The 23,951-nt window shown below is 40.4% G+C and overlaps 1 protein-coding gene across 4 annotated transcripts; it reads left to right on the top strand.

Moving 5' to 3' along the window:
• The first annotated feature begins 396 nt into the window (after window positions 1-396).
• LOC140733550 (uncharacterized) lies at window positions 397-10,110 on the top strand. 4 transcript variants are annotated; one of them, XM_073057016.1, is made up of 23 exons: window positions 397-587; window positions 1,510-1,571; window positions 1,653-1,745; window positions 1,822-1,949; window positions 2,385-2,531; window positions 4,710-4,781; window positions 4,854-5,021; window positions 5,107-5,203; window positions 5,532-5,755; window positions 5,848-5,986; window positions 6,056-6,264; window positions 6,958-7,075; window positions 7,147-7,352; window positions 7,434-7,551; window positions 7,631-7,797; window positions 7,901-7,998; window positions 8,084-8,193; window positions 8,494-8,544; window positions 8,625-8,814; window positions 8,895-9,033; window positions 9,149-9,233; window positions 9,318-9,410; window positions 9,988-10,110. In XM_073057016.1, the coding sequence occupies exons 2-23, from the start codon at window positions 1,550-1,552 to the stop codon at window positions 10,083-10,085; spliced, it is 2,772 nt and encodes a 923-aa protein (XP_072913117.1). In that variant the 5' UTR covers window positions 397-587; window positions 1,510-1,549; the 3' UTR covers window positions 10,086-10,110. The 4 variants fall into 4 exon arrangements, 3 of the variants coding, with proteins under 3 accessions (XP_072913117.1, XP_072913116.1, XP_072913119.1); XM_073057015.1 differs by lacking the exon at window positions 397-587 and adding an exon at window positions 1,360-1,426; XM_073057018.1 differs by lacking the exons at window positions 397-587; window positions 1,510-1,571 and adding an exon at window positions 1,382-1,426.
• The last annotated feature ends 13,841 nt before the right edge of the window (window positions 10,111-23,951 follow it).

Below are 23,951 nucleotides of genomic sequence, written 5' to 3'. Positions count from 1 at the left end.
GGCGCCGATGAAAACGAAGCATCCGAGAAACGCCCCAGTAATTGCGTGCCTGTTGGTAGCCGAATTCGTGTTCTCTCCACTGATACGAACAAACTCAGACTGGAGCTCTTCATTGTCCTCTCTGAAACTGACACCCGCCTCCCCACCCCCGTTCACACTCCTCCTAAAGTCACCCCAGTTTAGAGTGGCGTCTAATTAATATTTTATGAACTCTGGAAATCCAGTTTCAAAACAGTAAAGGAATAACATCAGGAGAAATGCTCTAAAATCACCATCAGTTAAGAAAGTTGCCGTCTATGATTCTAACATTTTAAATGCGCACTAATTTACAGGATCATGAGGCGCCCATCGTGCTCTTTGAAAGGACTGACTGCGTATTGCATAATTATTATGCTAGTCCAGTATGAAAACATAGCAGAATGTAGGATTTCTCTACATTCTGGTCGCCTCACTACAGGAAGGATGTGGAAACCATAGAAAGGGTGCAGAGGAGATTTAAAGCATGTTGCCTGGATTGGGGAGCATTCCTTATGAGAATAGGCTAAGTGAACTCGGCCTTTTCTCCTTGGAGCGACGAAGGATGAGAGGTGACTTTGACAGAGGTGTATGAGAGGCGTTAATCGTGTGGATAGTCAGAGGCTTTTTCGCAGGGCTGAAATGGCTAGCTCGAGAGGGCACAGTTTTACGGTGCTGGGGAGTAGGTACAGAGGAGATGTCAGGGGTAAGTTTTTTTACGCAGAGTTGTGAGTGCGTGGAATGGGCTGCCGGCGACGGTGGTGGAGAGGGATACGAAAGGGTCTTTTAAGAGACTCCTGGATAGGTACATGGAGCTTAGAAAAATAGAGAGCTATGGGTAACCCTAGGTAATTTCTAAAGTAAGGACATGTTCAGCACAGCTCTGTGGGCCGAAGGGCCTTTATTGTGCTTTAGGTTTTCCATGGTTCCATGTTTCTCATTCTTCCAGAAACTTACGGGATTCTGTAGATGCTGGAAATCTTGATCAACAAAATGCTGGAGAAACTCAGAAAATCGGCAGCAATATGGAAGGGAATAAATAGTTTATTCCCCATCCATAAATGCTGCCTAACATTTTTTGTGGATTGCTCATTAATGTTTAAAACTTTGTATATCTCAAAAAAATGTGAAGTCTGGCTGGTATTAGAAGAATCTGGGGAGTGATCTGCTTTTCGGGAGTGAATTTCTATTGTCAGTTTTCAACAGTCCTACACGTTCCTTCGATGAGGTACTCTACCTCGTGAGTTGCCATCGGTTGGCAACAGCCTTGGAGTTATCTCGTGTTAACAAGGATATGTTGAGCCAATTAGCGTGAAGTGGCTGCTCAAGGTTAAAATGTGATTGCGGGTGTCCCGTTATAGTCCCTGTAGTTTGTAGTGCACTGTACGGCAAGGATGGGCACACTTTTGAGGTAGGCTGGTCGGGCTATCCCGAGACATTAGTTAGTCTCGCTGTTTTTCTACCGTCTGTATGTGTTTGTGTATCTGTTTTTAGGTTGGCGTTGGTTTGGGCTCTATTTATTACTAATGCTTGGATGCAACACTCGCTGCCTCGAGGTAATGATAGGTCTTCTAGTGCTGTTTTATAATGGTGTACGGGTCATGTCCCATCTTCATTCTGTTTCGTTGTGTGGGTAGGTCTCATACAGAGTCATTGCTATGGGCGCCTATTTTGGATTCAGTTGGACGCTTCTTTACTGCAGGACAAGTCGTGGAGCCTCGGCGTCGCCGGTAAATCCGCCTCTAACAAACAATCCTATTCCGTTTTTGTTCTAGCCTATTCTCACTTTTATTTTCCGACTGTTAGATTCAACGGGCAAGGTCTTTCTGCTTACTCAGTCGTTCGCAAATGAGTGCGGTTATACAGTCTCCCAGGATCCGTTTGGTAACGTGCTAGTGCGTGCATCGGTTTTGGCTTGCATGGTTGTGAACGAGGTGAGTACGTGCGCTGCTGCTGAGGACCGCGTGGGGGCGACCTGACTGAAAAACGCACTGTGTGCTGGGTCGGCTGCCTCAGAAACCAACCTACACCTGATCACTGGGTTTTGTCGGGAATAGCCGCAAGTCTGGGCTGTAAAATAGCAGATGTGTGTTGTTACATACACTGACCTCCAACACTTGTAGACAAGTCTTATTGCCTCTACCAAAACCAAAAGTATTTTAGAATGTTGCCTTTCACACTTGTCAATATTACGTAAATAAAGTGAGCACGTTGTAAAATGTTGCTCTTAAGCCAGCTGGAAACTAATGGGTTTTAAGCAATAGTTTAAACTTGCTAAATTAATATTTTACGTAAGAAAACTCTGGCTCTTGGGGGAATTGGTTGTTGTCGGAATGCTTTGACTTTTAAAATTTTGCTCCTAATTCTAGGGTGATGACCTGTTTAAGCTAAGTCTACAAATTAAGATTGCTCCAGTTGGTCACATGGAAAAGGCACTGACTTATTTCCATACCATTACGTGTACATATTTTCCATGGTCTGCAAGAGAAATCCTATGTGAGCAAAATTACATGGAGGTATGCATTTGAAAAATTATACTTCACGTACTGTAGTTCAGAGAGGTATTCACAAAGATTTTATTTCCTGAATACTTTTGGGTGTATTTTATGGATTTTGTTCTGCTGATCATGAAAATTGCCATGTAATTTCCTATCACGTACCTTTTTGCAATCATCTACATATGTTATTTCAATTTCAACTGATGCCAAGATTAAGGAAGGCATTTTTGATGGTCTTCAAATGAAACAGGTCATCAATGACAAGGAGTTCAAAGAACTTCTAGTGGGACCAGAGAGAAACACATGGAAGGCATTCAAAGGTGTTGTTGAAAAATTTCTTGGCAACTACAAAGCACTAATCTATGCGTGTTGGTTGACAACATGCTTTCAGCATACAAAACCATGAAGTGCAACATGTGACTAAAGATTCATTTTCTGCATTCCCATTTAGACTTCTTCCCTGCCAATGATGAGCATGGTGAATGGTTTCACCATTGAATTGAATGATCTTTATTGTCATTATACATAGGTAGAATGAAACTCTGTTTGGCTTCCTCTCAGGCAATCTAACAAAGAAATCAGACAGTAATAGAAAAATGGTATTAAGTAGATGAGTAGCAGAAAATAAGTTACAGCAGCACCAAAATGTCACAGTAATGCACAAAGTGCTATTAGCGCAAGTGTTTGAGTCCTTGTGCGTGCTCACAGTTTCAGTCATTGTTCTGTGGGAGTGGTGTGATGGAGGCCACAGCTCTGAGGTAGAAGCTGTTCCGCAGTCTACTTGTTCTGGTTTTTAGTGTCCTGAACTCTTTGCTGGATGGAAGCGGGTCAAACAGGGAGTGGCCGGGATGTGTGGTGTCTCTGGTTATGCTGATTGCTTTTCTCCCGAGTCTGCTGGAGTAGATGGTGTCCAATCCTGGGAGCTCCATCCTGACAGTTCGCTGGGACACCTTCACCACGTGATGCAGGTCTTGTCGCTCAGCGGCTGTGCAGCTAGCATACCACACTGTGGCGCTGTTGGTCAGGATGGTTTCAATTGTGCTTCTGTAGAAGTTAAGCAACAGCATTTGTGGGAGTTTGGTCTGTTTCAGCTTTCTGAGGAAGAAGAGTCTTTGTTGTGCCTTTTTTATAAGCATCGAGGTGTTGGTGGTCCATGTCAGCTACTTTGACAACATAACTCCAAGGAACTTTAAGTGTTCCACACTTTCCACTACCTCTCCATGTATATGGAGGGGGGTGTGTACTCTGTCCTTTGATCTCCTGAAGTCAATGATCATCTCTTTTGTTTTAGAAGTGTTAAGGACCAGGTTGTTGTCCTTGCATCACTCCATCAGATGATCTACCTCGAGCCTGTAGGCTGTTTCATCCTCGTCCAAGATCAGGTCAACCACTGTGGTATCGTCTGCAAATTTAATTATGGAATTGGACATTGTGGTCATGGAGAAACGGTATCAGGGCAACTGGAATCCATCAATGCCACCTGAATATTGTTGGCACTTAAGCAAGAAGCCTCAGACACCGAGTAAAAACAAAAAGCATACCCAAAACATTTTTAGCTTAGTTGAACTATTGCAAAGCATCAATTAAATGCATTATATTCAATAAAAGTTAATTTCTTCAGTTTCCTATGTGATACAAGTAGTATGAAATTATATTTGTGTTCGGCTTCAAGTGGTCTATCATATACAAAAAATATTTTTGAGGAAGCAATTCTTGGGGGGAAAAGTTGTTGTCAAGTGTTACCTATTAAAAGATTTGCATAACTTTGTCCATCTCAAGTGATCAGTTGTCCTTAATTCTATCAATTTGTGACATTGGATATATCAGGATTCTAAGAAAATTTGTCACTTATGCATGTCATTCAACTCTGAATTTATACATTTTTCTTGCCTGAACCTGGTAGGAAATGCTACCTTTCAAAGGGGCATTATCATGACTCAAATTGTTTAGTTCCTTACCACTTGTGTTGTCATTAGAGTAAAATGCTGCCATTGGCAGCGATGCCTTCTGCTAAACTGCTGGATGCCCCAATGTTAAGAGGGCATTGCAGTTTCCCAGCTCCAGGGAATACGCACACTTTTAATTTTAGGATGGCATAATTGCAAATATTTAATTCTTTCCTCATTTTTTGTACAAACTGTGATGTTTGCAATGTATAATAACCAGGCTTTGTTCTATGCTTGTTTACTTGGTTAGGTTTCAGTTCAAAGAATAATACCAGGGATTGAAAATGACTATAGTGAAGACTGGATGGCTGCTGTTCCATCTGTAAGTTGCTTACTGTTTTTGGCCCCTGTCAAGCACCAGCTTTTGCATTAATTAACTATTTTTCCTTCTAAGGCTCAAGAAGCTGAAAATGCCATTTGGCAAGTTCTGTTTCATCTTCCTGATGGAACCAAGACTATGACTGTCAATGAAATCTTGAGAACTCATTATAGAATTGGCACAACAGTTTCTCGGCTATTGTTCAGGGCTCCGTACAATACAACTGACATTGAACAGTTGATGGTGAGTAAGTACAAGTGAGTTTCACACTCAGTAATTCGAGGACTAGAATGCAACAATAAGTATTGTCTCTGCTGTACACTTCTAGGTAGAAAATGTTCCGGTCTCGAGCATTCGATCAACGACTTTCTACAAACAAGAGTGGATGATCCTCTTAATTGACACAGCAGTGGCTTGCCCTACCGGTGAATCTACTTTTTTTTTGCCATCTAATCTTCCACTGGCAAAAACTTGTTTTACCAGTGTATGCATTTTACTATATTACATTCCAACTCAAAACTAATTGCTACATTAATCTGGCCCTGACGTATGTTGATGCCCATTGCATATAATTATGTGGTGACCTCTGCATGCAATGTTGATCAGTTTGAGTGGTGTTTTTTCTCAACCTAACATTCATTCTGGGATTTCGTAGGACTCAAATACAAATATTGCATATGTAGTTTGGAACCATTTGCTGTTAGCTGTTTAGATTTGTGGTTAACATATAATAACTAAGGTAATCCTTGACAGATGGCACGACCTTCACTGAGAATAGTATCAGATGGAGAATTCCAAGAATCATCCCATCGCTTAGTTCTCCAGAAGAACAGTTCTATGATGACTCTATTGTTTTGGGAGTTGAAGGTGTTACTCTCAGCCCAGATAAAATAGCACAACTGAATTATACAATGACCTACAATGCCACAGACATCATTATCACTATTCCCATTGGAGCAGAAGGTGGATATTACAAGGTTTGTAAACTTCTCAGTAAGATAAATTATTATAGTCCCTTATTTATTTCAGTAATGGTTGCAGTTTGATCTACAACTTACTTGTGTTTCAGAGTCGTGTAATTGAAGGACAACATGGTATTTCGTACTTGATAGAATTATCTGCAGAACATCAGTGGGAGCTAACCAAATACACAATTGTGCATCCCGTTGCCTCACCCTTCATACCACGGCCACCAGTTTTAACCAATAGTAAGTAATGCAGGTGAGAATACTTAACTAAAACAAGGCACTGGATAACTTTAATTTCATTCCCTGCAGATACCATTCCAGACAAGCGCATATTCAACATTTCTTTAGGCAGCTTTCTTCCAGATGTAGAGCTTGTAGCTCTAACTATAGGTACACAGACAGTCGAGGTGAATCAGGCAGACAAGATGGGAATCATAATCTATGATGCACCACTGCCTAACAACACTAAAGTCTACATAGTGGAAGTTCCATTTGAGAATGCAATTGTGAAGCAAGAGGTAAAGTAGCCATTTAATACAATGTGTAAAATGTTCTCATATTACTTGTAATTCTCTTATTACAAGGTTTCATAACAGTTGCTTAAAATTAATCAATGATCATCAAGTAATGTGCTAGTAAACAACTTTGCTATGATCAGTAGAATGATATGGGTATTGGTCCTCAATACTTGGTGTGCAAGATTAATTTTACCAGATTAATATCCATCTCATGCTATGGTATGTGGGTCAGTGGTTCAGTGCTAGAGAAAAGTTCCTAGCCATTAAACCAGCCTGTTTTCCTGTCCACAAATTCTATACTCATAGTAATAGATACCATGGCTTCAGTAGACTGCTGCAGTATTTTCAACTTGGAATCACCAAGACACAAGTTATTGAGATTTGTTGCCACATTCTGCTGGAAGGGATGTTTGCAGTGATCCAACTCTTAAGTTTACCCTGTTGTAGGATCAAAATTGAAACTGCTTCTTAAATTTATTTTATTCCAGCATTTTTCTTTTGGCCCTGGCCATTCAAATAATTTGAAAATATAAATGGCATTTCTCATTCTGGTTACTCTTGTGGTTGGTAGGAATGTGGGGTTAATTATTCATAACTTTGAATCCTTTAACTTTTTTTTGCTTAGTATAATGATGACAAGATTCTATAGTTATCTAATTCTGAAATGCAAAATGATTTATTTTTGTCTTGCAGCACCTGCATTCTAATGTCAGAAACTACATATTTGATGTCATCTATGTATTCAACATAAACCCAGAAAATGAACCATTTAATCACCATGTAAAAGTAATGCAAGAAGTACCAGATATTGGTGAGTAAATAATAAACTCCTTCCTGTAGGAACAGGCCTGGTAGTATAATGTCTCCTTTTGTCCTCCCTAGTGTTACCCAAAGCAACTGGATTCTGTGATGAAAAGAGCTTGAATCTACTAATAACTCAAGGGAATCTAGTCCACTACTGGCTTCCTTACATTGCTCAAAAGCTGGTAACAGAGAAATCTGCACAAGATTTGGGGTACCTTTTAATGGACAATACAACCCATATTTTATTTGGTGGCCCTCCTTTTGGAAGGAGTGTGATTTATGAGGTATAAATAGGTAATTACCCTCTTCACCATTTTCCTATTTGCTATTTCCCAAGAGTAACTGGGTCTCTGGTTCCTCTTCAGAAATTGAGCCTTCAAGGAATTACAGCTAGACTTAACCTGACACTGAAGGACAAAAATACATTGAAGATTGAGATTCCATTCTCTGTAGTTTGCAATTTTCCTCCTATGGATCTTGCAGGCAAGTTCAAAACTGGAATTGATATTCTGCTTTTATAAACTTGATTATTAAGTAATTGTATTTTTAATTTTCTTGTTAGTGTGCTTTCCAAATGGAACAATGGTGATTACTGCACTTGTGGAGACAGTGCCTGAACTAGATCCTAGTAAACTAGTGCTGAAGGATGGAAAATGCCAACCAAAAGAATTTGACCATCGTAAAGCTCTCTTTGAGTTTAGCATTGATAGCTGTGGCACAACAAGAACAGTTAAGTTGATGTAGATGTGAGGGCCTCTTGCAGCAAGTGTGGTTAAAACCTCTGAAATCCAATTTTAACCCCCCTTTGGCTATTTTTTACTGTCCTTTTTAGATTCATGGAAACCACTTGATCTATGAAAATGAAGTCTCGTATCCAAGAGAGGCAATTCCTATTGATTTTCCAGTTATAACCAGAGATCCTGATTATCGGTAGGTTGAACTGGACAAAAGATATCAACTGATCTGCAGACGGGAGTAGTAACTTTCTTTTCTTTACCCTCCCCTTGCCCTGTAGCTTAACAGTCTTGTGCCAATATGAAGTAAATGATACTCTAGCTGTTGGGATTGTGAAGAGATACCAGAAAGATTCCTGGCATCGTGGCAATAGTGTACAAATAGTGAGGGGTAAGCATGGATTGAATTTGAAGTGCTCTTCTTCTTGGAAAGAAGTTCTTCTGTTATTTGCATAGAGCTACGTTGACTCAATGAAATTGAATATGCTCCTATATACTTAGTTGGTATGGAAAACCGATTCCAGTGTTTGGTTGTTTTAAATAATTGACCTTGAAGCAATGCTTCATATTATTTGCATTTTTTTTTTTGTACTTGGCCTGTTGAGTAATTTTGGGCCATTCAAACACGAATCCATTGTCACCAGGGAAAGACGGCTTGTCAAACTTGTGTGAACATTTTTTGTCTTTTCAGGGGCCAAGAAGCCAAGGCATACAGCAGAACTACTCTCAAGGATTTACAAAAGTAAGCTGAAACATTTACATGGCAACGTGCCATTTTTAAAAATAAATAAATAAATAAAAATAACGATTCTGTTTCTATAGCGGCAGACTACTTGGATTTTTACAAGGATGAAGAATACCCAGTGGCAGTGAATTGGACGCAGACACTTTATTTTGAAGTTGAGCTCATGAACAACAAAGACCATCAGACCGACGTTTTGTTGGATAATTGCTGGATAACTACAACTCCTGATCGCAACAGCCTACCACGATGGTATATTATCCAGGCCGGGTAAGTAATGAAAAATGTGTCTGTGTCTGGGTGTGTTGACTGCTCCTAGCCTGTCTAACTAATATCTGTTCACTGAACAGTTGTGAGAGCAAAGAGGAAATATTTGTAGCTGCCTTTCATCCAGTATCCAACACAATGCAGTATTCCCACCAGCTGAAAAGGTTTGAAGTTAAAATACAGGAGCTGCCTCCAGCAGAACAAACTGTGTTGCCCAAGAAAGTAAGTTCCAGAAGCTGCAAGCATTTCAGGTTTAATAGTTGTAGTATCTCATGTCATGAGTTAGCATGTTCATGTAGCTTGATTCACTAATCGGATATTACCATTGCATTTGTAGGTGTACAGTCACTGCAGTGTTGTGATCTGCCGTAATAATCCAGATACAAACTCTTCTTGCGATGGACAGTGTACAGTTTCGAAAGGTAATGAGGATAAACTTTTGTGTGTGCCTTTTTGTTAAAACGTGAATCTTCTATGAAAAATTTAAACTTTTTTTTCTCCCCCAGGCCAGAGCACTAACCTTGATATGCACAAGGAGTATATGTCGCTTGGAGAAGTTTGGCTTCTTGCTGAAATGTTAGAACAAGAAAAATTTGGAAGTAAGTTAATTATTTCTCTAGAAAGACTTGCTGCTGTGTTGTTGGGTGCAGCATAAACTGCATACAGATAAAGTTTGGATCCAATATTTAGCATGATCTTTAAATACAAGCTAAGAAAAGATCATATGTGCAGTTTACCGGCTTACACGTGTACTACCAGACCACAGTAAAGTGGCTGGTATCTTTCTTGTTATTATTAATTGGCAATGTCCAGAATGAGTTGCCATTGTTCTGACAGTCTCCTGCTTTCCTTCCTGAAGATGGAACTGTAACCACTGCATTTTTTGTTTTGGGTGAGGATGGAGTAAAGAAGTGTTGGGGAAAGTGTCTGGACACCGCATGGCATCTAAATGACTTTCCAAATAAATAATCTTGCAACTTGAAAAAAGGATTTGGATGCCATTGTGTACAACCCCGCAAAACATGACATAAACCTGCAAAAAACAAAAAAAAATCTGCATGTGCAAGATTTCTCCCTTTGATTTTTTTTAAACTCTATTATGTATTGGGAAGGGAGGAAGGATGACTGGGTGAAAGATGGAAAAAAGATCAAATATTTTCCCTTTTTATTTTCCAGGTGGACTAATATACTCATATTGGCAATGGGTGCTTGGATGCAGTTTGGCAATCTTCTTGATTCTTGTAGTGGTTCTCTTGAAGGTGTATGTTCATTAGGCAAATAAAATGACATGAAATAAACTGGCTTTCCTTTAACTGCCTTGGCCCGTCAACTCAACAATGTTTTAGGTAGATCCAAATTGTGGCAGTTTTACAGTGACGTGTATTAAAAGTTTCAATTCGCCTTTACATGGCCCGCTTAATTTCAGGTACATTTCCAGCATCTGCAGATTTTCTCTTGTTTGTGGTTTTCTTGTTGGCTCTTGCCTACTTTCCAACTTTAATGCTGCCTTATTCTTATAGCTATTTGAGTAGTAGCTAAACTGTTGGAGAAATTGATGTTCATGCTAACTTCTGGTGTCCTCTCCCTGTCTATCACTTCCCTTTGGTTCCATACCTCCTTCCCTTTGATTCCATTGAGCTCTATCACATTCCTTCATCAGCCTTTCACCTCTCCACTAATCACCTTCTGCTTCTTGCATCATACCCCACCACCATCTCCTTACCTGGTTTCACCTATCACCTACCAGCTTGTACTTTTTTTCCCACCTACCCCACCTTTTTCCAGCTTCTTCCCCCTTCCTTTCTCATCCTGATGAAGGGTCTTCCCCAAAATACAACTGTTTATTTCCTCCTATGCTGCTTGACGAGTTCCTCCAGCATTAACTGCATGATATCCAGAGTGGATATTAGACAATAAACAGTAGGTGCAGGAGTAGGCCATTTGGCCCTTCTAGCCAGCACCGCCATTCACTGTGATCATGGCTGATCTTACACAATCAGTACCCTGTTCCTGCCCTCCCCATATCCCTTGACCCCGCTATCTATAAGAGCTCTATCTAACTCTCTCTTGAATGCAGCCATAGACTTGGCCTCCATTGCCTTCTGGGGCAGAGCATTCCACATATCCACCACTCTCTGGGTGGAAAAGTTTTTCCGCATCTCTGTTCTAAATGGCCTACCCCTTATTCTTAAACTGTGGCCTCTAGTTCTGGACTCGCCCATCAGCGGGAACATGCTTCCTGCCTCCAGTGTGTCCAATCCCTTAATAATCTTATATGTTTCAATCAGATCCCCTCTCATCCTTCTAAATTCCAGTGAATACAAGCCCAGTCGCTTCAATCTTTCAACATATGACAGTCCCGCCATTCCGGGAATTAACCTTGTGAACCTTTGCTGCACTCCCTCAATAGCAAGAATGTCCTTCCTCAAATTTGCAGACCAAAACTGCACACAATACTCCAGGTGGGGTCTCACCAGGGCCCTGTACAGCTGCAGAAGGACCTCTTTACTCCTATACTCAATTCCTCTTATTATAAAAGCCAGCATGCCATTAACTTTAATTGACTGATGTACAAGAACACCTAGATCTCTTTGTACTTCCCCTTTTCCTAACTTGACTCCATTTAGATAGTCATCTGCCTTCCTGTTCTTGCCACCAAAGTGGATAACCTCACATTTATCCACATTAAACTGCATCTGCCATACATTTGCCCACTCACCCAACCTGTCCAAGTCACCCTGCATTCTCATAACATCTTACTGAATTTTTCGAAGCAGTTACTAGGAAAGTTGACGAGGGTAAAGCAATGGATGTTGTCTATATGGACTTCAGTAAGGCCTTTGAGAAGGTTCCACACGGAAGGTTAGTTAGGAAGGTTCAATCGTTAGGTATTAATATTGAAGTAGTAAAATGGATTCAACAGTGGCTGGATGGGAGATACCAGAGAGTAGTGGTGGATAACTGTTTGTCAGGTTGGAGGCCGGTGACTAGGGGTGTGCCTCCGGGATCTGTACTGGGTCCAATGTTGTTTGTCATATACATTAATGATCTGGATGATGGGGTGATAAATTGGATTATTAAGTATGCAGATGATACTAAGATAGGTGGCATTGTGGATAATGAAGTAGGTTTTCAAAGCTTGCAGAGAAATTTAGGCCAGTTAGAAGAGTGGGCTGAAAGATGGCAGATGGAGTTTAATGCTGATAAGTGTGAGGTGCTACATTTTGGTAGGACTAATCAAAATAGGACATACATGGTAAATGGTAGGGCATTGAGGAATGCAGTAGAACAGAGTGATCTAGGAATAATAGTGCATAGTTCCCTGAAGGTGGAATCTCATATGGATAGGGTGGTGAAGAAAGCTTATGGTATGCTGGCCTTTGTAAATCAAAGCATTTGATTTGGGAGTTGGGATGTAATGTTAAAATAGTACAAGGCATTAGTGAGGCCAAATTTGGAGTATTGTGTACAGTTCTGGTCACCGAATTATAGAAAGATGTCAACAAAATAGAGAGAGTACAGAGAAGATTTACTAGAATGTTACCTGGGTTTCAGCACCTAAGTTACAGAGAAAGGTTGAACAAGTTAGGTCTTTATTCTTTGGAGCGTAGAAGGTTGAGAGGAGACTTGATAGAGGTATTTAAAATTGAGGGGGATAGAGTTGACATAGATAGGCTTTTTCCATTGAGAGTACGGGAGATTCAAACAAGAGGACGAGTTGAGAGTTGATGGGCAAAAATTTGGGGGTAACACAAGGGGGAACTTCTTTACTCAGAGTGGCAGCTGTGTGGAACGAGCTTCCAGAAGAAGTGGTAGAGGCAGGTTCAATATTGTAATTTTTTTTTTAATTTTTTTTTTAAATGGATAGGTATATGGGCAGGAAAGGAATGGAGGGTTATGGGCTGAGTGCAGGTCGGTGGGACTAGGTGAGAGTAAGTGTTCAGCACAGACTAGAAGGGCCGAGATAGCCTGTTTCCATGCTGTAATTGTTATGTGGTTATATATACCATTTACCATTTATTTATTTAGAGAAACCATGCTGAACAGGCCCTTCTGGCCCACTGAGCCATGCCACCCAGCAACCCACAGATCCACCGATTTAACCATAGGACAATTTACAATGACCAATTAACTACTAATCAATACATCTTTGACAACAAAGAAGTGGTCGCAGGAGGCAGAGGAGCGGCTACAGGATTGCTTTGAATCAGTAGATTGAGCCGTGTTCAAGGACTCGCCACTGGACGTGAATGAATACACCATGGTTTTTACAACTTTATTAATACAGTTGTAGGCAAATGTGTCCCCACAAAATCATACAGAGTCTCATTCAACCAGAAGCCCTGGATGAACTATGAGATCCACATTCTACTGAGGGCCAGGTTAGAGGCATTTAACTCTGGTGACCAAGAAAGTTACAAAAGGTCCAGGTACAATCTCCGGAAAGCAATCTCGTGGGCATAGTGGCAATTCTGGACTAAACTTGAACCAAAGAAGCATGATTGAAGGTTGTGGCAGGGGTTGCTTGTTGGTAGAATTTCAGATGATGACAGGAGGTATACCATTTAGCTGGGTGGTGTTGCACCTGCTTCAAAAGGGCAACAGTTATGCCAATGCTCAAGAAGAGCAGCCTGAGCCGCCTCGACTACTAGCGATGAAATGCTTTGAGATGTTGGTCATGGCTAGAACCAACACTTGTCTCAGGGAGGACCTGGATGCACTGCAATTTCCCTATCGCAAATTGTCTACAGCAGACCTGATCGCAAATCCTCTCCAATCAGCCTTAGATCACCTGGAGAATGCAAATCCCTCTGTCAGGATGGTGTTCATTGATTATAGCTCAGCGTTTAAAACCATCATTCCTACAGAGCTGATCGAAAGCCTCTGTACCTCCCTCTGCAACTGGATCCTCAGCTTCCAAACCGGAAGACCACAATCTGTGTGGATTAGAAGTAATATCTCCTCGCTGACGATTAACACTGGCGCTCCACAAGGATGTCTGCTTAGTCTACTGCTCTACTCACTGTACACCATGACTGAATGGCCAGGCAAAGCTCAGACAGCATCTATAAATTTGCTGATGATAGAACCATTGTTGGCAGACTTTCAGTTTCATTCAAGAAGCTCTCCTTCACGTGGCTGGTTGCTGGCTGATTACTATTATCTTCAGTATGAACTAAGTAGTTTATTCTGATTTTTTTCATTGTGCTTGCTTGGCCTCTGTCCCAAAGAACCTTATTCCTCAGTCCTTTCTTGGACCTCCCTGCATAGAGGTCACTATACTGTGACCTGACTGCAAATGTTTGTTTGGCCTTGTCATTCTCTATAATCTCATGCATATCCATTTTTTTTCTTCAGTTAAAATGATGTTTCCACAATTTTTTTTTCAACACAAGATTCAGAATGGACATGAGCACCAAGTTCAAAACTACCCAATTCTCCTTTACTCCATATTGTATTAAGAGATCAGTAGAAAGCTACCTACCTTCCAATATCTACCAATTAATATTTTTCTGTTAATACCAGTGATTTAAAGCCAGTTTAAATTTGCATATTTTGCCCATATGTTCTCATTTTCTTTCATCATTTGGTTTAATGAAATCTTAAGAACCTGAGGCAGCAAATTTTCTTAAATACTTGAGTCAGTGATTTTTTTTCCCTTTGGATAATCTGCTTCCTGATCTTCCAGCATAGGATGGTCTTGAGCCTAGAGAGACGAAAAATTAGTCATGAAGAGCAAAACTAAGATTGAGCTATCAACCTGTCTCACTAAGCCTCTTATTTTTGAGATCACTCACTCTGCGGTGTATAAACCAAGCGTGATTATCTAGCAGGTTAGTGCATAGCACCTAATATTATTCAAATAATTGAGCAATTTTACATAAATCACTTACTTTCTGTTTTCTATCACAGTAAAAGGTAGAATGTCTATGCTGCTTCCTGCCTATTTAGAGAACTCTGGCTAATTTAAAGAGTGGGTCTAACCTACCTACTCTTTTCAATTCAAAAGGCAGTAGCAGAAGTACAACTTTCGTTATTTTTGCAAAGGCCTGTAGTTTGAATATTTACTGTTGTAAAAAAAAATGCACATGCTATATTCCAATATTTTTCTCATTGCTATTTGTCTTTCATATTAGGGTGACTGATTAAACTAATCTTGAGATCGCCTATTGTAAATCTATCTGTTTACTAACTCTGTCCTGTCGGGTTACTTGTACAAAAGAAATTTCCCGGTATTAAGGAGCCGCATCCCTAGAGGTAAAGGGTTGAACTATGTTTCAGCTCGAGACCCCGCATTAGGAAGTTTGCAAATCCTTCGTGGAATAAATGCTAGTGGGGTCAATAACTGGTTTATCCATTTGAGCAGCTGGGGCACGAACTAAACTCTGTGGCAGAACAGGATTGTCGTGGTGTTTCCATACCTGCCACTGCTTTTCACGACGGTGGAGTAATCTTTCCAATCCGTGGCAGATGAGAGATTTGCCTTCAGAATGCATTCACGCCTCCAACGGATTGCTCACCCCAACCCTCTGCAGCCCAACTTTTGGAAGGAGCTGCACAGTGCTTTGTCTTTAGTCAGGTTTGGGAAGCTAATATGAGTACTCACTTAATATTTTCATTGGTGAGAATAAAACTAACGTTAAAATTAAATGAGAAAAATAATCTGCCCTTTTGCTCATGAGCTCCAGGAAGGAAACTATTCAAGCATTTACTAGATTTAACACTAGAATCAGTGAGGAGTAGAGCGAAATGCCAGCCAGAGTAAAGTCAGCTCCACACTGGAGTTACAATACCTGCCTCGCTCTTCAATATTGAATGTTTTCAAGGTTTGGAATAAATTCCATGTTTGAGTTCCTTTTTCCAAATACCATCTTAGTACAACATCCAAATACATCCAAATGTTGACTTCTGGTCAGAATTCTAACGTACCTGGGCAATCAATCCTGGTAAATAAATGGTCTTTATGACTTCTTGTGTGAAAGCATGAGGAACAGTAGTCAAAATTGTCACACTGAGTACAGACAAATCTGGCACCTCTAATTGGGTCTTCCCCGCAACCATCACACCTATGTTGATCACAGAAGGAAAAGGGTGACTGCATTTGTTTCTCTAGCATCTTTAACTGCGGTTCACATAATAAGTCTATGGTTAAGATTTTAGTAATGGTGTTTAAATAATTTTATATTTTGTTAAGTTGTTATTTTGCAACTTCCTCCTTGGCTCAAGTATTCTTATGGTCAGAGTGGGTGACATTGTTGAAATAAGATTGTTGCAAATGCATGTAGTTGTCTTCACTTAACAAAAGCACGTGGTGCTGCATTTGGAGGAATTTGTATTTTTTTTTAAGCATTACATTTTACTTTTGGTTAATCTAGAAAAATAATAAACTAAATAAATAATCTTGACGAGCACTTACAAAATAAAGAGCTCAGTTACGTAGTGTATCCATCCAAAATCAATATCATCTTCTTGTGGAATCCTGAAGTATTAAAACTTGTTAGTGAGATATAATATTCCGATATAAATAAAGCATGAAACGCAGTTTCCCGCAGTTGTTATTAACTTAAGGCTGAAGCTATCAAGTTGCATTTTGTTACTAATGAAAGGAAAAGATGTCCACTAAAAGATCACTAATTTTATTTCTGAAATTTAAACTGAGAAAATTGAAATAATTTATAGCATGATTCTGTATGAATTTGGAATTAATGTTCCAAAAATATTATTTTCTCTTTGAAATTTTATTTTAAAATCTGATTCAGCAGTAAGCATTGTTTGGTTTTGGTCACCTTATTATAGGAAGGACATGGAAGCTTTAAAAAGGGTGAAGAGGAGATTTACCAGGATGCTACCTGGATTAGAGAGCATATAAGGAAAGGCTGTGCAAACTAGGGCTTTTCTATTTGGAGAGAAGGGGGATGAGGGGTGACTTGATACAAGAGTACAAGATGATATGATGATCAAGTAGACAGCCAGAGACTTTTCCAGGGGAAGAAATGGCTAATGTCAGGGGGCATAATTTTAAGGTGATTGGAGGGAAGTATGGGTGGATGTCGAGTTAAGTTTTTTACAGAGAGAATGGTGGGTGTGTAGCATATACTGTGAGGTAGATACGTTAGGAACATTTAAGAAACTTTTACATAGGCACATGTATGAAAAAGAAATGAAGGGCTATGTAGGAGTAAAGGGTTAAATTGATCTTAGAGTAGGTTAAGAGGTTGGGACAACATTGTAGGATGAAGGGCCTATACTGTACTGTATTTATATTCTAAAATTAATTACATGCTTCCAATTTTAATAAAACAATTTATATCATGTTAAAATAAAGCTCAATTCAATTAAATTAATCTTCATGTAAATACTTCGTAATTTCTACATCGGTGGTGCTATTTGACAATTCCTAATTTTGTTTCTCATTTAGCATTTTTTTTAAAGTACTTTGGGATATCTTAATTCTTAGAGTTTGCTATACATTTATGAAACAGATATACCAATATAACAGATATACCAGGTTAGTCACTTTTTAAAAGGATTGTTTAATTTCTTGAGGTTTTTCTTCACTGCTTATAAAGATTTATTTTATTTGAACCAGAGAAAATCATTACTTGGGTTTGACTGTTACATTCATGGAATTGCTTTCTGAATATTTTCTGAGTTTACTTTTCTGTTATTCCTGGGATTACTTCATGGATTTGATGTCAAAGTCAATCAGGATGAAAGTAGGTTTGACAGTCTTGATGACTCATTAAGGGTCGGCCAGAATTGGCTGGGATTTGAATTATTCTGTATGTATAACTATTTTGCTTTGTTAGGCTTCAAATGATTTACCTCCCAAACGTCCCTAATCTCTCAGCAAGCCACTAAAATTTGCTCACTAGAACATGCTGGAACAATATACTCCAATTTGTAAGTGTCAGAGTCCTGTGTGGAGATCACCTTTGTGTTACAATAGAACCATCAATAATACAGAACCTACTTGATTTTCTCCATCCATGACTGAGCATTTTCTGAGCGCAGTAGATGCCGCAGTATTGTTTTCTGACCCATGCTTATATTTAGGTTATCAATGTCATTCGTTGTCAGGCTCTTTATGCCTTCAATTGTGAAAAGACCATGATGTTTCAACAGATTAATTGTGTCGTCATTCAGATAATGCCATCGACACCATTCTTCCATGTTGGTTATAAGCCTATAACATTTAGCACAGAAAGCCAAATTACAATGACTTTGTACTGAAATTAGAACTTTTTATTCAGATAGATGTCATGTAAATGCCATTTTTCTTTCTTCTGTGTGTTACATTTTGACTACACAGCTCAATTCAATATACATCGTCAGTCTGTGTGATCTCTGCTCCCAAGATTGATGAGCGCCGCACACTCATGGAAACCCCAAAGGACTGAAAAATTTCAATAGAAATGAAGCAAAAGAGCTGATAAACCCTTTTAACACTGGTATCAAATGATGCCCACCTGAACCAAAGCAGAGTAAATGTGAGTAAGGAGACAAACTGGGTATAAAAGATACTGGGTATAAAACTGGGTAGCAGCCAGGTTAGAATTGATCTTCAGAACATGCCATTGTTTCAGCGATTAATTCCATCAGTTTGGGACAGTGTGTGTTCTAATCAAACCTGCTGGGTGATTGCAAAGTTAGAAATATTGAACAATGTAGCACACAAATTTTACTACATTTGAGTAAAATTTATTACTGTATGATTAGAAATCCAGCCATCAATAGCATGCTTTTTTTAATAAATTCTGTCATTGTCCAATGAATAATATCGAAGCAGAATACTTCGGTGATCTTTAAATTTGGTTTAAACATTTAATACTGTGATGATTTCAGTTAATTAAAAACATCTCTTTAAGGGAGTAATTTGAACTGAGTTTTGTGGCTGCTACTAAATAAGAAGACTTTGTGATGATTCTGACAGACAGAATTCTGTGTTCAAGTTTCCCACCTGCCCCATTCTAGCTGAAGCTCAAATTGTTTGAACATATGAAATAAGACTACAATGGTCCTTTCAGCCTGTTCTGCTATTTATTAAAATCATCTCTGATCTATCCTAGTGTTATTTTCCAGTTACTGTAAATCTCCACGTCCCTTCATTCCCATAATATCCGGAAATCTACTGATCCCTGGATTGAACAAATTCAATTGCCTATCCAGCACAGCCCAGCTGGGTGAAGAAATTCTTCCTCTTAGTTCAAAATAGTTAGCTCCTGATTCTGAAATGGTGTCCTATTTCCTGAGTCAGTGCACACACCCTCCTGAATCTTTTAAGAATGTTTCAATGAGATCTCCTCTCATCAGTCTCCTCAGAAATCCAGGGCAATCTAGCCAGTTGGCTTAGTGTTAAGTGGTAGTGATTTTTTCCAAATTGAAGGGCACAGGGTTCAGTGCTGGGCCATCTGCTGTTTGTCAACTATATGAATGATTTGGATGAGAATGTGATTGAATGTGGTTAATAAATTTGCAGATAACGAAATTGGTGGTGTGGTGGACAGTGAAGATTATCGAAGAATAGGACAAGATCCAGCTCAACTGAGAAAGTGGGCCAATTCCGAGTAGATGGAATTCAACTCGGAAAAATACAAAATATTACATAATCAGAATCAGGTTTACTATCAATGACATAGCGAAATTTGTCTTTGCGGTAGCAGCACTTTGCAGTACATAATAGAGGAAAAAAACTGAATTACAGTAAATTTGATAAATATTTAAATAAGTAGTGCAAAAATAAAAATGCAGAATTTAAAAGGGAATTTAAACCAGGGAAACACTTGCAGTGTCCAAGAAAGTGTTGTAGAACAAACAGACTAAGGGGTAGAGGTATATAGTTCCCTGAAAGTGATAACACTGAGACAGTGGTGAAGAAGGGGTTTGGCATGAGTCTTCGGGCTGCGCATTGAGTATGAAAGTTGGAATGCCTACAAGAAGTGGTAAGATTATAGCTGGAGTATTGTATGCAATTCTGGTTTTATAACCAGAGGAGGACGTCATTAATCTGGAGAAGGAGCAACAAAAGAACAGAAGAACTTGAGTTATAACAGAAACTGGACAGCTGGCATTCTTTCTCTGGAACATAAGAGGCTGAGGAGTAACCTTTTGGAAATATATAAAACCTAGAATAGATATGGGGGATGGTCAGTCTTTTTCCCAGGGCAGGGGGCTCAAAATCTAAAAGGCCCAAGTCTAAGATGAAAGGGGGAAGATTTATAGGAGAGGCAAGCTTTTCATTCAGAGTGGTAAGCATATGGAACAAGCTGCCAGATGAGAGGTAGGGCCATGTGCAGTTAGGCTGTTTGAAAGTCATTTAGACAGGTAAAGGGTAGGAAAGGCCTAGAGGGATAAGCATCAAATGCAGACAAATGACTCTCTCTGCTACACTGACTGCTGCTTCCCACATCTGTGTGGACTCATCGATTGTATCATCTCTGCCACTAACCTACAAAATGCTTTCAATTCCTCTGCACTACCTTTGACAGTCCCCTTCCTTTTCTGGATTTCCGTCTCCATCTCAGGAGACGGAATTGCCACCAACATCTTCTATAAATTCACCAACTTGACTCTAACTCCTCCCACACTTTCTCCTGTGAGGAAGCCATCCCTTTTTCTCAATTTCTCCAGCTCCACTACATCTATTCTAAAGTTGAGGCTTTCTGCTGCAGGGCCTCTGAAACATCATCCTCCTTCCAGAGGTATAGTTACCCCTACACATCTCCTCCTCCTTCCCAGACAATTTACTACCTCGGCACCTGCACATCTTAAAATATCATACTTACTGGAATTTAGAAGATTGAGGGGGGATCTTATTGAAACGTATAAAATTTTAAAGGGATTGGACAGGCTAGATGCAGGAAGATTATTTCTGATGTTGGGGAAGTCCAGAACGAGGGGTCACAGTTTAAGGATAATGGGGAAGCCTTTTAGGACTGAGATGAGGAAAAACTTCTTCACACACAGAGTGGTGAATCTGTGGAATTCTCTGCCACAGGAAACAGTTGAGGCCGGTTCATTGACTATATTTAAGAGGAAGTTAGATATGGCCCTTGTGGCTAAAGGGATCAGGGGGTATGGAGAGAAAGCAGGTACAGGGTTCTGAGTTGGATGATCAGCCACGATCATACTGAATGGTGGTGCAGGCTCGAAGGACCGAATGGCCTACTGCTGCACCTATTTTCTATGTTTCTATTCTTTGCCATGATCCCAACATTTCCCATCCCCACCACCCCCTTTCTGCTTTCTGCAGGAATCACTGTCTTCTTGACTTCCTGGTTCATTCACTCCTCTTCATACTTGCTTGCCCTTACCCCTACACCCATAGGAAGGGTAGCACCTGTACCATTACGTCCTCTCTTACTACCAATGCATGGACTTAAACAACCTTTCCAAGTGAGGCAGAGGTTCACCTGCATCTCTCCCAGCTTGGTCTACTGCATTCAGTGGTCACGATGTTAGCTCCTCTACATTGGAGAAACCAACCATTGTCCAGACAATCATTTTGCAGAAGACCTGCACTAAGTCCACAAGCTTTAACTTGCAAATCATTTTAACTCCTTCCCAACCTCATGCTGTTCTGTCTGTCCTCAGCCTTTTAAATTACAGCAGAGAGGCCAAACACAAATTGGAAGTACAACACCTGTTTGGGTAGCCTGGTGCTGAACATTGAATATTCCAATTTCACACCTCAGAGTTCTCCTTCCACCTAAGCTTGCCTGTGCATCTAGCTCAAAGATCATAAGATGTAGGAGCAGAATTATGCCATTTGGCCCATCGAGTCTGCCCAGGCCATTTCATTACGGCTGCTTCATTTTTCCTCTCAGCTCCAATCGCTTGCCTTCTCCCCATATCCCTTCATGCCCTGACTAATAAAGAATCTATCAACCTCCTGTCTTAAATATACCTAGTAAGTTGTCCTCCACAACCACCTGTGGCAATGAATTCTGCAGATTCGCTGTTCTCTGGCTAAAGAACTTTCCCACAGCTCTGTTCTAAAAGGACACCCACCAAAGGAAACAGCCTCTCCACATCCACTCTGTCAAGGCCTTTCAACATTTGATAGCTTTCACTGAGGTCCCACCTCACTCTTCTGAATTCCTGAGAATACAGACCCATCAAACACTCCTCATATGACAAGCCTTTCAATCCCAGAATCATTATCGTGAAACTCCTTTGAACCCCCTCGGATGTCAGTACACCCTTACTAAGATAAGGGGCCCAAAACTGCTCACAATACTCCAAGTGATGCCTCTGTACTTTATAAAGCCTCCTCATTATATTGTTTTTGTATTCTCCTCCTTTGAATTGAATGCTAACGAGGTACTTGTCTTCCTCACCAACAACTCCACCTGCAAATTAACCTATAGGGAATCCTCTTTTGCCTTTGTTCACCTCTTTCAATCCCCTCTCCTCACAATTAGTTCCATCAGCTACTCCCCATCTAGTTTTACCAGTCACCTACTGGGCTCTAGACCACCTCCCCTCCCCACCATATACTGGCAATGTTTACTGTTCCATCTCAGGGTCTTGACCCAAAATATTAACCTTTTGTCCCTATGGAGGCTGCTTGGCTCGTTGAGTTCTTCGAACGTTCAGCTTTTCATATGTATAAAGAAAAACTCTCACCATGATGAGAGGCATTGATTGTGTGGATAGTCAGAAATAGGCTGAAATGGTTGCCACAAGGGGACACAGGTTGCAGATGCTGGGGAGTAGGTACAGAGGAGATGTCAGGGGTAAGTTTTTTTACTCAGAGAATGGTGAGTGCGTGGAATGGGCTGCCGGCAACGACGGTGGAGACGGATATGATAGGGTCTTTTAAGAGACTTTTGTATAGGTACATGGAGCTTAGAAAAATAGAGGGCTACAGGTAAGCCTAGTAATTTCTAAAGTAGGGACATGTTCTGCACAACTTTGTGGGCCGAAAGGCCTGTATTGTGCTGTAGGTTTTCGATGTTTCTATTTAACACCATTATGTTTGCCAAGGCGGTTGACATCACATTTCCCCACAGTAAACGTTTTCTCTGTTTCATTCTCACTCACTCAGCTTGTTGGATCCCCTCGAGGCCCTTTTCCTTCTCTTTGGTAATCTCAATGCCTCAGGCTTTGGGACCATCGGCGAATGTAGAAGTATGATATGTGGCTATCCGTCCGCCATAGAAGCAGATGAACTGATTTGTCACTTTATCAAAGTTGAATTTTGAAAGTAGCATCGTGTACTCGCACCAAACAAAAAGATAAGAATGAGCGCAAGTGCAAGTAAAAGAAGTTTCGGGTTACAGACAGCCCTTTACTAGCCAGTCTCCGCAGTTGATTAACTGTATAGGTCGGGGTGTGGGCGGGTTGGAGCGCGAGGGAAACAAGACAAGGGGTGAAAAGACGGTGCAGAATGGGACGGTAATGGAAAAAGAAGCAGAAGATAAGTGGTGTGACTAGCTCTCTTTAACCCATGAACCCTGGGCTAAATATTTCACTGCCACCAGCCCCACCTCGCCACCGCACTACTTGATCCCGGGCCAGCGAAGTTGTTGTCCTAACTTACACTGGTCGCAGAGTTTGCTGGCGTTTCCCCAAGCTGCGGTCGGCGCCGACTCTCCGTCTGAACTACCTGTACTGGTTTCCAACAACACACCATCACCACGCTCTCTCATCCTTGCTCGACTCAATATCCGGTGACTTTCAGCGCGTCTTTCAAAAAAAGCTGTCCAGCTGACACTCACTTTTACCAAATAACAGCGTTGTCCTTTTTGACGCCACTTTTGCGTAAGAACTTCACATTCGGGAATTGTAAACAGTGATTAATTTTATGGGATTTTATTGCATACCATAGAATACGTACACGACGCTGGAAGAACTCAGCAGGTCAGGCAGCATCTGTGAGAAAAGAGTAGCCAACGTTTCGGGCCGAGACCCTTCATCAGGAAACGTTGGCTACTCTTTTCTCACGGATGCTGCCTGACCTGCTGAGTTCTTCCAGCGTTGTGTACGTATTCTTTGATCCACAGCAGTTGTATTTTTTGTGTTATTGCATACCAGTTGTTTCAAAATTTGGATTTGGGTACTAATTTACTACTGCGAAACTCCTCGAATCAGAAATTCAAGAATGTACCCCTTTGTTTCAATGCCAGTTGTCCCTG

The sequence above is a fragment of the Hemitrygon akajei genome, chromosome 9 (assembly GCF_048418815.1).
Source record: "Hemitrygon akajei chromosome 9, sHemAka1.3, whole genome shotgun sequence".
Classification (NCBI taxonomy): Eukaryota; Metazoa; Chordata; class Chondrichthyes; order Myliobatiformes; family Dasyatidae; genus Hemitrygon; species Hemitrygon akajei.
This window is presented reverse-complemented; position numbering and strand designations above follow the sequence as displayed.

Coding starts and splice junctions, on each gene's coding strand:
- LOC140733550 (XM_073057015.1), top strand. Junction 1,950..2,384: donor CTTGCATGGTTGTGAACGAG/GTGAGTACGTGC, acceptor TCCTAATTCTAG/GGTGATGACCTGTTTAAGCT. Junction 7,798..7,900: donor GCTGTGGCACAACAAGAACA/GTTAAGTTGATG, acceptor TGTCCTTTTTAG/ATTCATGGAAACCACTTGAT.